The 13,251-nt window shown below is 31.5% G+C and overlaps 1 protein-coding gene and 1 pseudogene across 2 annotated transcripts in view; both read left to right on the top strand.

Annotated features, from left to right (window-relative positions):
- Positions 1-970, top strand: part of LOC114409439 — a 39,478-nt gene extending 38,508 nt beyond the window's left edge. For both annotated transcript variants that reach the window (XR_003666093.1, XM_028372903.1), the window contains exon 6: positions 647-970. Coding sequence is in view for 1 of the 2 variants with exons in the window: in XM_028372903.1 (XP_028228704.1) it covers positions 647-660 (14 nt within the window). In the remaining variant the exon portion in view is untranslated. The remainder of the gene's footprint in view (positions 1-646) is intronic.
- A 1,493-nt stretch (positions 971-2,463) lies between these two features.
- LOC114411032 lies at positions 2,464-2,572 on the top strand (annotated as a pseudogene).
- The last annotated feature ends 10,679 nt before the right edge of the window (positions 2,573-13,251 follow it).

The following is a 13,251-nucleotide window of genomic DNA, read 5'->3' as shown; positions in this document are numbered from 1 at the left end:
TTGTGGTAAAAAAATTGGCTTTTGATAAGTTTAATTAACGTACTTTTTAAATGGTTATTAAAAATATTTAGTAATATAAGGTGTTTTTTTTATCATGTAAATAGACTATTGTATTGTTTTATTTTTTGTATCATTTAATGTTTTAATTTTTATAATTTGGGAAACTATTATATATTTATTTTTTTTTAAATATTTTTTTAAGTGTTACGTTGGTGAAGCACGAGGGACAAAGTTTGTGAGTGACTGTGTTATTATTTTCCTTGTTTTAGTTACATCTCAATGTAATTGAAATGAAGTTATGAGCGTAATTAAATTCAAGTTTGTGAGTGCTTTGTACATAAATATTTTCATTATATTAGATATTAGATATTTAAAATATTTATTTATGATTTTAATAAAGATATTTATTTTAATTTTTTTTGTCAATTGGGCTTAGCACACACTTACTCGTTAATCCCACCATGCATTTATGCTTGTTTTGTTTTGCGAAGACTAAGCATGCACCTGTGCGCTTAGCATACCACTCTCACCTGCCTTACTTCAGTTTTTTGTTACTTTTCAAGTTCGAAGTCACTGTTATGTTTAATTTTGCATGGTAGACATGATGATACGTTTTGGTTAACTCTGGTAGTTAACACATTTTCAGGCATGTTTGGTTGATAGCTTAGCCAGGGGATAGGCCTTACTCTGTCAGGGGGTGAGACTATCAGAGTTGATGTTGCAGATCCTAATGTAGGACTTTCTGATGCTACAGAGCCGAACTTGATGAGGACTACATTGTTGATGTCTTAGTAGCCTAAACAACAGCTTGGGATCCATTGTCTACGCAGGATTAGGCCATCTAATTCTGGACTTTATTTTATTTATTGTTTTCTTTTTATGATATTTTTTGCACTGCAATACTTTTAGTTTACTGTTACAACTAAGTTTTGCATGATAGATAATTAATGACATGTTTTGGATTGATTTATTTGGCAATTCTTTTTGGAAGTATGCTTAGTTGAAGTGATTGCATGACTAAGATAAATTGCGCTTCAGTAGTAATGTTTTGAAGTTCCCAATTTGTGAGCGGGCGCGTTATTGTTGAGTGATCGGTTTCTATTAAACAGTTCCATGATATAGACCGGTTTTGTACGTACTAGTGTACACTAAGTGTCACTGTTTTAATGTTTCACGATGGACCAATTTTGTCCTAGGGCATGTTTTTTTTTAAACAATCCTAGGTTATGTAAACTCCAATATCTAACCAAATTATAATTTAGACCATAGAAGAAGGTCTTGTATGCTGTCTTTGTTTGGTTTTAAAGATGGAAACAATTTGGAAGAGACACAAGTAACGTTTGACTGTTTGGTATAAGTGATTCGTCAGAGTTAAGTTTGAATTTAGTGTGGCCATCCGATTTGTTTCTCTCTTCAATGACTTGGCTAATAGATGGGATAATGAATTTATTACTCTTTTGTTCAAGTGAGTGAAACAAGGATCAAACTAGGATGGGAGCGCAATATAGGTCTCTGATAATTATCTTGTGAATATTAATTTAATGTTAATTCTTGAGATAATTATCCTAATATTTCAATACTTAGGATCTTTAATTGCCCATTTTGATAATATAGTCGTAAGTAAATAGAATTCTCTTACCTTATGTTTGGATGAATAATTTTAATAGAGTAATTCATTTAAAATGAGACATTGAATATCTGTTATTTTAAATTTAGTGTTTGGATAATAATTTAAAGGGAATTTGAATATCAGGGATTTTAACAGAGTTTTAATTAACAGAAAATGAATAATATGAAATTCTCTTAAAAGCTAAAGAATTAAAATTTCTCCCCGTGCTCACTCCTCTCTCTCGGTCTTTCCTCTTAGAGACACGTTCTCGACCTACACTCTCGCTCCCTTGCGATTTCGAGACTCTCAACTCTCTTGCGGTGGTTCATACAAGGTTCTTTCGTTTTCACCAAAACTCTCATGATGGTTCATACATTGCAGAAGGGTTTTATTTTTTATTTCGTTAATTTGTGATTTGTTTTTTTCATTTAGTTATTTGATTTCATTGGTTTTGTTTTTGACTTGATTGGGTTTCGTTGATTTCTTGCTCATTGCTCATTATGCTTTGTTGTTGTTGGATTTTTCCCGTAATGTCGATTCCATCATAAAGAGGCCTCGAGTAGTATACCACCCTGCACTGTAGGTGCTTGTGTTTATTCTTGAATGATGTTTTCTGCTACAACATTTCATCTAGGTGTCGCACCTTTTGTTGACTGGTATAGTGAGTGATTAGATTGTATTTTTAATATTATGGTAGATCGCAATGGTAAAACCATGAATAGAGAGAATGAATCTTGTGACATTCAAAATTTGTATATGTTAAAAGTATATGTTGATGAGTCCCACATGGTAAGAAGCTTAGAGATTTTGATAGAAGCAAGAGTAGAAAACAAGCCTGATTAGCAGCATTGAAAATACATACTTGGATGGGGTCAACGGGCTAACAAGAAGGCTCGTGGCCTAGTAGGAGATCCTACGTCATAATTTTTTGGCAGTTGGAGCCTGTGTTCGTGCAACTCCCTACAATACAACCAAGTAATGATTTTTTGTGAATATTGATAGAATTTTTAGTGAATTAGTGAATTTTTCATGGCTAGTGATAGCTATTGCCCTTAATTTGCTCTTATGATTAGAGGACTGTAGTTATATGCATTGTGCATCTTGCTTGTATTGTCAACAATACTATGCAGCCCAATAATTTATGAATTGCTTCTCAAGCTTTCTTGTGAAGTGTTGTTTATGCTTACATTAATTTAGTTTCCACTAAGCAGGGGAAGGGCATTAGGGTGGGTCAAAGGGACAGTTCTCTAGACTCTTATCAATTGGCATAAGCAAGAGGTAGAAAATGGGTTATGAAAGTAGAAATTCATGCCAGCATTCTCCATGTTAGTGTATTTTATCTTCTACATTGTTTGGTTTTGTATGCTTTCAATTTGTTTTGAACTTTTAAACAAGTTAGTAGTGGCATGAATTTGTGCGCACAAAATCAGTGTGTATTGCAAATTTGTTAGGAATATCTTTAAAGTGGGCTAAGAACCTAATTAAGGAATGAAGTCCGTTAAGCCAATTTCCAAAAAGTGAATCAGTCGTTGGTGATTAGTTGTCCCTGTGGATGATCAATCAAAGTTTCCTCATCAACATGTATTTTATCACAATCTCAATGCTTATTGCACTTTCCTCTACGGTGCATATCCTCACTTTAGAGGAGACAATATGCTTAGATAAATTTTGCACCCTCATGTTTAGGTTGAGTCCTGCTTTGATGAACAATTCCAAGGAGCTTTTGGAGGAAGCCCTTTACCCTTTTCATTAGTCTTTTTTTCTTTATATGTCTTCTTTTCTCTCTCACTCAGCTCCTTCTTCATCTTATGTGTTCTATGGTTCTTTTCATATATTTCTTTTCTTTTTTTTTTGTTTCTTTTTTAGTATTTTTTTATAGAGCTGTTTTGCAGTGTGTAATTGCAGATTTTTGGTTAGTTGGTTGAAGTCTTATTCTACAATGCCATGCCATGCCACTTATTAAGTTGTTTTATTACTCTTTATTTTTGTGTATCGGGTTGTCTCCTACCATATGTGGTAAGCTATATATGCAGTTATGCATCAATAGGCATCATAATATAAAAAATAAATAAATAAGTTTTAAGCATTGGAACAGTAATGTGGATGCTCTAAATCATGCCAACTTTTAATAAGCAATATTAACAAGAAATTTGTTGTTGACTACAAGTCAAAAACAATTTAATTTATGTGCTGGAAAAAATGAACAATTGCATACGTGGACAAACAGTAATCCAAATTTCCTAGTTGGATTTTCTATACAGAGAGAATTTCCTTTTCACTTGTATTTGCCAAACCAGAGATATTTTAGTGTAGTTCTTATAGACTCTCATGACTTATTGCATAACAGTATTGTGGAAATTACAAAGTTTAGGTAAAGGAAGAGAAAAATGAGAGAATAGAAACTAAAAATTATAGGGTATTAATTTGCTTATAATCCATTATCATAGGTGTCATCTTCACCACAACACCTCTGCTTATAAGCCACCAACATAAAGTTTACTTGATGAAGCCAATAGTTTAAAAAGTAATAAGGTTATTGTAGCATTGCCAAAACTAGTTACATCTCTTACCTTGTTACGTGAGGAGCTTTGATACCAGATCTTAATAGACAGTAATGAGCTAAAGCTATTAAATGGTTAGCTGACTATTCAAAGTAGTTAGCTATTGTGAAAGCCCTTCCAATTCACGAAAAAACATATGTTTTAACACATATTGCAAAATGAAACTTGGTGAGTAACTTTTTGTCTACATTTTCAATTTCAACTTTAAAATTAGAAAATTGTGTATTTTTTATGCCTAGCTGAAGTGATATTTTCATAGTTATCTATCTTTCCTGTTGTGACTTATGTTATTTTGTTTCTTCTATGTTAGGTTATTATGAACAAGAAATAGAGAGGAGTTGTGTTCTTACAAAGCAAGAAAAAAAAAGTGATATTCTAAAATTGTTTGATTATGATTTTTGTTTTGGACCCTCTAATTTGCAAAATAGGTTGTGAATGATTGAGTATTATCAGTGAAGTGACATCAATATGGATGATATATGATTTTAGGTCTTGATATGGATTGAAGTATATTCTTCTCTTACAAACAATGAAATTAATATCAATATTTGAATTTTGTATGAGATGATTGTCCTTAAATTAAGTAATTGTTTAATTTCAATACATTTTTTAAAATTATTGCGAGACTAGGTAATTGAATTTTTTTTAACAAGGAATTGCATATCATTCATCTTTAATTTTGTAGTATTGTTTAATCCAAATTTTTTTGTGTGTTAATACAAGAATATTGTGTAAGATTCAAAATTGTTTAGTATTAAAATTATTTTGATTATTTAATTATTAAATCTTAAAAAAATTGATTATTAAATATTGTCTAGCTTGAAATTTATTTTAAATATTTAACTATTTAAAAAATGACTAATATTTATTTTTATTCAATATTGAAATTTTAATTTTTAAATAAATATTTAAAAATGAAAATTTGAATTTCATTGAAATTGAATTACTTTATTCAAACAAGGAAATTAAAATACAAGAAATTGAATTGATTCATCCAAACAAAATGTTTACAAAATGAAAGGAATTTAAATCAAGGCAATTAAAATGTTGTGTATTTGAATTTCTTAGAAATTTTTAAATCCTCCATCCAAACATAACATTAGGTTAATTGATTTAATCAAGTTTTATGTTAATTTGGGTTAATTTTAATTGTAGGATACAGAGGTGAAGTGCTGATTGATGATAGGGGAATGAGCAAGGGAAATGGGTCAAAGAGTATAGAACTTAAGCACGAATAATTGACCAAGGAAAATTGAATATGGCGCTTAAGCCCAAGGTAACTAGCATTAAAGCTTAAGGTACATGTCACTTAAGCCTTAGACACCATGGGAAAGCTATTTTAAACCCTTGAATATATTAGCTTTTAAATTAAAGGTTGTGATATATTTCTTTTTTCTTTTTTTCCCTCTCTTTCCTTGTTTACCCTTTCAAATCCCAACAACCCTAGCTAACCATTCCCCTCTTTGATGGCGTACCTCCCTCCATCCCACCTTTCCCAAACCCTGTCTAAGTTGTCTCCACCTTCAACCTCATTGACAACATCAATCTCAAGGTCCATGACGATGACCCACCTCCAACTCCTCCACCTCCATTATAACCGCCAACATGATTTTACCCATTTTCTCTAGCTAAGATCCAATTAATAGGGTTAGTATTCAAATGCTTAGGTTTTAATTTTGTTTGCATGAGAGAGACATAGACGACATATATAGCAATTGTGTGACTGACATCATCATTTTGCGAGACCCAATCGACAAGGATGTCACATTTTGTGAAACCCAATACTTCATGAAATAATCTATCTTCTATGTTGTTTATGTGATGAGGACCTAATCTCTTGCCAGTGAGGGAGTCGAAGAATATAGGGTCGAAGTCGTCAGTTTGGGATAGGGTGTTGTCAAGGCAACAACGCCATTGTGGGTGTTTTTAGGGGTCATCATAGTTTGCAACAAGGATAAAAAAAATGGAGGATAAAATCCAAAAAGAGGGGGAAAAGATAGAAAATTTAAAGGAAAATAAAGAAAATATGAGTCATCTATTTAAAGATAAAATGATCTAATGGTTCAAAATAGCTTTCCCATGATGGAAGACTTGTATGACTCTTCCATGCTAGATAGATCCGTGAAATAGATGCAATCAATAACAAATGGAAAAATTGATTACATTTCAAGGGTTTGTTTGTTGCTTCCATTATATTAACCGATTCTTCGATATCTATAATTGATTGTGAATGCATGTTCATGGCTCTTACTTTAACAACATGAACATTTGTCAAATTTCCAAATTGATTAAACATGTTTTAATGAATCACTCTAGATTAAATACTAAGTTGAGTAAAATTAATTGTCTAAACTAAAATCGATTATTTTTCAATCAATAATCGATTAATTGCAATTATATAATCAAATATGTTGTAGTTTTAACCAATTGCAATAAGTCATGGATGATATCTAACTCACATAATTTGAAGGATATAATAGGATATTTATAAATTTTTTAAATTCTCTCCTTCCATTTCATTCAAACCAAACTACTTTACATTTTCTTTTCACTTTATTTCTCACCTTTTTCTCTTAAATAAACAACCTAACATTCTTATGGATAAGTGGTGACGGATTATTTGTAGAAGCAAAGATTCATGGTGAATCAAAGGTGATTCAAAGGTGTTTTGATGATAACAAAAGATGATGACAAAGGTGATGACAAAAAGCTCAAAGATCAATCAAAGAACAACTCAAGTGAATCAAGAAAAATTCAAGAGTTCAAGATAATAATCAAGAAGAATTCAAGACTTAAGAAGAAAGTTTAGAGTCAAGAATCAAGATTCAAGGTTCAAGATCTCAAGAATCAAGATCAAGATTCAAGAATCAAGATTCATGAATCAAGAGAAGGCTTAATCAAGATAAGTATGAAAAGTTTTTTTTCTCAAAAATTGAGTAGCACATGATTTTTCTCAAAACATGTTTACCAAAGAGTTTTTACTCTCTGGTAATCGATTACCAGATTGTTGTAATCGATTACCAGTAGCAAAATTGTTTTGAAAAAGTTTTCAAATTGAATTTACAACGTTCCAATTAATTTCAAAAAGCTGTAATCGATTACAATGTTTTGGTAATCGATTACCAGTGCCTTTGAACGTTGAAATTCAAATTCAAATGTGAAGAGTCACATCCTTTCACATAAAAGCTTTGTGTAATTGATTACACTGATTTGGTAATCGATTACCAGTGATTGTTTCTAAATAAAATAAAAAAGATGTAACTCTTCAAATAGTTTTTGACTTTTTCAAATTAGTTTTTAAGTTTTTCTAAAAGTCATAACTCTTATAATGGTTGTCTTGACCAAACATGAAGAGTCTATAAAGGCAAGGCTTTGTTTTGCATTTCAACAATCTTGAATACTTTTCCAATCAATCTCTTACAATCCTTTACAAGCCTTGAATCTCTTTGAACTTCTTCTTCTTCTTTGTACCAAAAGCTTTCTAAAGTTTTCTAGTTTTCTAAACCTTGAAAACTTGTGCTATTTATCTTTTCATTCTCTTCTCCCTTTGCCAAAAATAATTCGCCAAGGACTAACCACCTGAATTCTTTTTGTGTCTCTCTTCTCCCTTTTCCAAAAGAACAAAGGACTAACCGCCTGAATTCTTTTGTGTCTCCCTTCTCCCTTGTCAAAGAATTCAAAAGGACACAGTCTGAGAAATCTTTTGATTCTTCCCTTTCCCTTATACAAAAGTTTTCAAAGGACTAACCGCCTGAGAATTCTTTTGTATCCCTATTCACAAAGTATCAAAGGCTTAACCGCCTGAGATCTTTGTCTTTACACATTGGAGGGTACATCCTTTGTGGTACAAGTAGAGGGTACATCTACTTGGGTTTGACTGAGAACAAGAGAGGGTACATCTCTTGTGGATCAGTTCTAGTGGAGGGTACATCGACTAGGTTGTTCAAAGAGAACAAGGGAGGGTACATCCCTTGTGGATCTTTGCTTGTAAAAGAATTTTTACAAGGTTGAAAGAAATCTCAAGGACCGCAGGTTGCTTGGGGACTTGATGTAGGCATGGGTTGTTGCCGAACCAGTATAAAAACTCTTGTGTGTTTGTCTCCTTCTTCCCTACTCTTTTACTTTCCGTTGTGCATTTTAATTTCCACTTTTACTTTTGGTTAAGTTTCTCTTCTACTCCTTATTCTCTTAACAACATAAGTAAAAGCCTTAGAAGAGTAAATTTTTAATTAGTAAAGGTTTAGGAATAATTAATTCAACCCCCCCTTCTTAATTATTCTGTGGCCCTTCGATCCAACATTATTTATTACTTGAAGTACTCTATAACTTGTAACTTGTAGTAGAGCTATGAATTAATGAATGAACCTTATGGTCTTGTAATTGTGGGAAACATGAGGTGATGTATGTTCTCTAAATAATATCATGATTAATATTATGATTTCATTGTGTGGTAATATGATATATTGTATGTGTGGTTGATGGAATAGAAACAATTGCTTTATTTGTATGATTCTAAGGAATGGTGTATGAATCCTATCAATATCATGATGCTATCTTATGATCCTAGTGTTATGATGAAATGAACTCAATGATTCTGATATGGATCTTGTATTACATATTCTATGTTTGTGTTGTGAAGGCTAAGGCCTCTATGGAAGACTATTATGTTTATTGCTATGTTCATTATTGATTCTATATGATGTATGTTATATAATGGAACTTGAGGGTTGTAACCCAACCCCTAAATATTAAATAAAACAAGAGTTTAACTAAGGAGAGTTATGTGAAAGGAAAGTGATAGCTTTATTTTTGTTAAGAAGCAATATTGTAGTTAAGTAGAAGTGATAGATGAAAGGACTATGGAGACCAAACAACCTAATTTGGATCCCAAGCAAGATCATGCGAAGGATTTTATGCCAACTATGGAGTGGACTTTACTTATAGAAGTGGAAATTGAACTAAAGGCAAGTGAAGCATTTACCAAAGACCCGAAGTGGAAAAACTTCAAATATGCGCGACTATAGATGCATAGTGATGATAGGATAAGATCCTTTATCTATTAATATTAGTATTGTGAAAATGAGAAACTTAGAGAGGAGTGAATAATCTGATAAGCCTTTATTGAATTGTTGATGTGAAAGGTTTATGGTAGGGACAACTAATCAAGTTATGGTGAGAGTAACCGCCCATAATACCAGGGTAAGGATATGTACTCCTATGGCGGCATGTCAATGAGGCGGTTGGGCCAGAATTGTGGAACAAAATATGTAGTTAAAGATTAGGGCTATAAGAATGAATATGTGTATTCGAACAATAGAATTGATTGCATAAATTTTGTAATGTGTTTGTGGAATTTGGTCCTTTTGCTTGTAGCATGATGGGGGAGTACAAGACTCACTCATACACCTTATTTTTTAGAGGGTGATGGCGAGGGAATGGAAACCAGTGTTCAAGATGTTGATCCAATGGAAATCAGTGTTTGAGGAGGACCATTTTGCTGGCGATGGTAGATTTGGTGTCTCATCGGTAGCTAGGGAGCCACATTCCACCATTCTATTTTGATTTACCATTGGTACTTACTTAGTATCCAATGCCTGATTATATGCGGGTTCCGATTACTTTTCCTTCTTCACCTTCCCACTCTTCATCATTGGCAGCTTCTGTGGCCGATATCGCCATGATGGTGGAGGAAATCTTTGCTCAATCGATTGTGAGGGAGTACATTCTACCATCTCCCGACAACAAGATTCACTTGTCTACATATCGGTCATACAATCTAGTTACCTAGACTGAATTCCTTTTGCTCGGACATCTAATTGATTGGACATCCATTTTGGAGGACTATGTCGATGATATTGGTGATGAGGAGGAGGATCGTTCCAAGGACGTGAGCAATGTGAGGGAGATATTGGAGATCAAGGAAGATCCGTTAGAGGATTCTTCTTAAATCTTGCGATATGATGGGTAGTGAGTAGGATTTCATGCTTATGACTAGATTTTTACTTTCCAATATGTACATGGGTGGGTAGATCTAGAACAAATTTTTTGATGTAATAGCTTTTAGCATTTCTCGTATAGAACTTTTTATGGTGGTTTGTAATTACTTGAATTATCCCTGTCAAACAGTTTATTTTATAACTTTATGTAAATAAATACGTTGTCAACTAGTTAGAGGTGTCATTTTGGAGTACTATTATTCCTTATGTCTTAATCGACTAGTGTTTATTCATGTTAATGATGTTTCTTTATATTTTAAAAAAGAAAATTGATTACGTATTTCTTAGTACTTGTTTACTTATCGATTTAATATTTACAATTGAATATTGTATTTTAAGAGAGCTATTTATTATTATGCGTATTTTAATTAATTAAATTATATTATTTGCTTTATAAAAATAAGGGGGTTCCAATGGGGGGATGGCTTCTATTAATCCTTTTAAGAATGAATCATTTTCTACTTGAAGTTAAGGACAAATTTTTGAGTGCAAGTTTAGTTGGTTGCATGATTATCAAACTTTCAAGTTAACTCGCTAACTCTTATGAGTTTACGAGTCCACTTACCCTCCGTGAGTTGACTTGTGTGTAAACTCTCTTTTTAGTAGACTCTGGGTAGACTCTATAAACTCTAAGTAAACTCGGTAGACTCTCGAGTTTATCACCAAGTTAACGAGTCAACAAGTTAAAAAAAATAGACCAAAATGTAAGTCATTTTGGATTATTTTATGTCTATTTAGTGTTCAACATACCTTCATTTAGTGTGTTGTTTTCGAATAAAAAAATCTCACCTTTAATAACATCAAACCCTTGTTCTCTAATAACATTAAACCCTCCATGAGAATGATCTACCACTACTATAACATCTGCAAGTTATTATCTAGTAATGATGCATTACTAGACTTGATTATTTAAGTATTATGAAATTTATGATTTACTATTTTGCTTTATTATATTGTTGAAATATTTAATTGGTATGTTTTTTATAGATATTTTGTAATTATTTTTATATGAAGCGGACTCTTATGAGTTTACGAGTTGAGTCTACAAGTCAAGTCTATGGAACTCTCACGAGTTTACATAAACTCTCGAGTTTGATAACCTTGGTTGGTTGTATGATGTGCCTTTCTTTTGTGTCATTATCGAAGAATGGCATTGTTGAATCAAAGAGATTGAAGACTTGAAGACTAGTCTTAGGATCTTTTGGTTTTAATAGTTTTACAATGTCAAACAAGTTTGTAAAGATGTGACATTTGTATTGGATGTTTTTAGACTAGACATGTTGAGTGTTTTAGATTAGTTCTCTTATCCATGCTTAGAAGAAATCAAACATGATAAGATAAATGTATTGATCTCTAAGTTTCTTAGAAGCAATGAGATCAACACTATGTAATTGACTATCAAGTTTAGTAATCAATTACAAAGTGTTTGTACAAGTCACAAAACTCACTTCTACTTGAAATTTGACAAGTTTCATCGAATTAATCGATTACCATTTTTTGTAATCAATTACAGAAGACAATTTCAATAGAAGGAAGTCTTTATGAATTGAGATAATCGATTACCACATCTAGTAATCAATTAGATTGCATCTAAAAACTTTAGGAGCTCTCTACGTGTCGAAATAATCGATTATTCCAAAACCACAAAAGCTTAAGAAACTCTATAAAATGAGATAATCAATTAACACAATCGGTAATCGATTACCATGTTTTTGGAAATGTAGAACAAGATGGATTTGAATGAATTAATCAATTACCATATTTGATAATTGATTAAATCAATATTAAAATTATAAATATCATCACTTGTTCTTTCTCATTAGTACTTATTCTTGATTGAATCTTATCTTTTGAAAAACATTTTCTGATCATCATCTAAGTGAATCACTCTGTATTTCAACAAGAGATTCATGTTGACCATTATTCATTCATTCTTCATCATGTTTTGATAATCAAAGGAAGTTCTAGAAGATGTTGTGATCCGTACATCAAGGTGTCTTAAAATAATTGGATGTAGGTTCTCTTAAGGATTGAACTAGTATAAATTCTCAGTGTGATTCTCTTTTTCCAAATTTTTGTTTTGTTAATCAATCGTGGTAATGAAATTGGTGTGAAGGGAAATAAAAATTTGTTTTCTAAGATTTTTGAATATATTGATTTTATGTGTTTTTGATCTTTTTTCAACAAGTTTTTTGAGAAAATCTTGATTTATAAAGGGTGATGTTTTTAATTGAATTAAGAAATTTTAAAAAAATCTATTCTACCTCCCTTATGGATTCTCGATTATTTGAGCAGGCATGATTATTTACAAATTTAAAGAGGGAGACGGTTTAAAGTTTGGAGTTACTCAAAGTCATACCCATGATATATATATTTTTTATGTACTTTGAATATTTTAACTTTTTGGGATATGTAATGACTATTGAGTTTTTATTGTTCTTTCGTCAATGTAGCGGATAACATCTTAAATATAAGTATTATCTTGCATGATTCTTATGTCAAAACATTATTAGGGACTTTTAAAATTTAGTTAAATTAATTTTTTTTGTCGATATATGGAACAAAAGTATAGACTCCAAAAGGTGCGTACCATTTTTTTTTTTGGCATGATTGTAATTGATTTTGAGATATAATGGACTAGGTTTGTCATTGGCTAATCAAAATATAGGCTAAAAGATATATGCAACTTTCAATCTTTTATAAACAGATGTATTTCCCTCTTAGAAAATCAAAGTTATCATACAACTTTCAACCTACCTTTCAGTTTTCCATTAAAATTTTTTTATCCATACGTTTAAATTAATATTTACGTATTTATCTATTACGATTTTTTATACGAAATTAAAATATATATCTTTCTATATATTATATTATATTTGTTATCGTTTAAATGATTAAATAAATGAATCAAAAATGATATATTTAAAGATGAACATTCTTTTTTTATATACAAAACATAAACATTGTTAAATTTTTATTCTTCAGACATTGATCGCAACACATGGGCAAGCAATATAAGGGCTTCGATGATATTGACAAGTGAGCTATAAAGATGGGCCTCGGGACCTCCATGAAGGATAAACTC

The sequence above is a fragment of the Glycine soja genome, chromosome 4, assembly GCF_004193775.1.
Source record: "Glycine soja cultivar W05 chromosome 4, ASM419377v2, whole genome shotgun sequence".
In the NCBI taxonomy this organism is placed as follows: Eukaryota; Viridiplantae; Streptophyta; class Magnoliopsida; order Fabales; family Fabaceae; genus Glycine; species Glycine soja.
The sequence above is the reverse complement of the archived record's forward strand: the minus strand, read 5'-3'. Positions and strand labels throughout refer to the sequence as shown.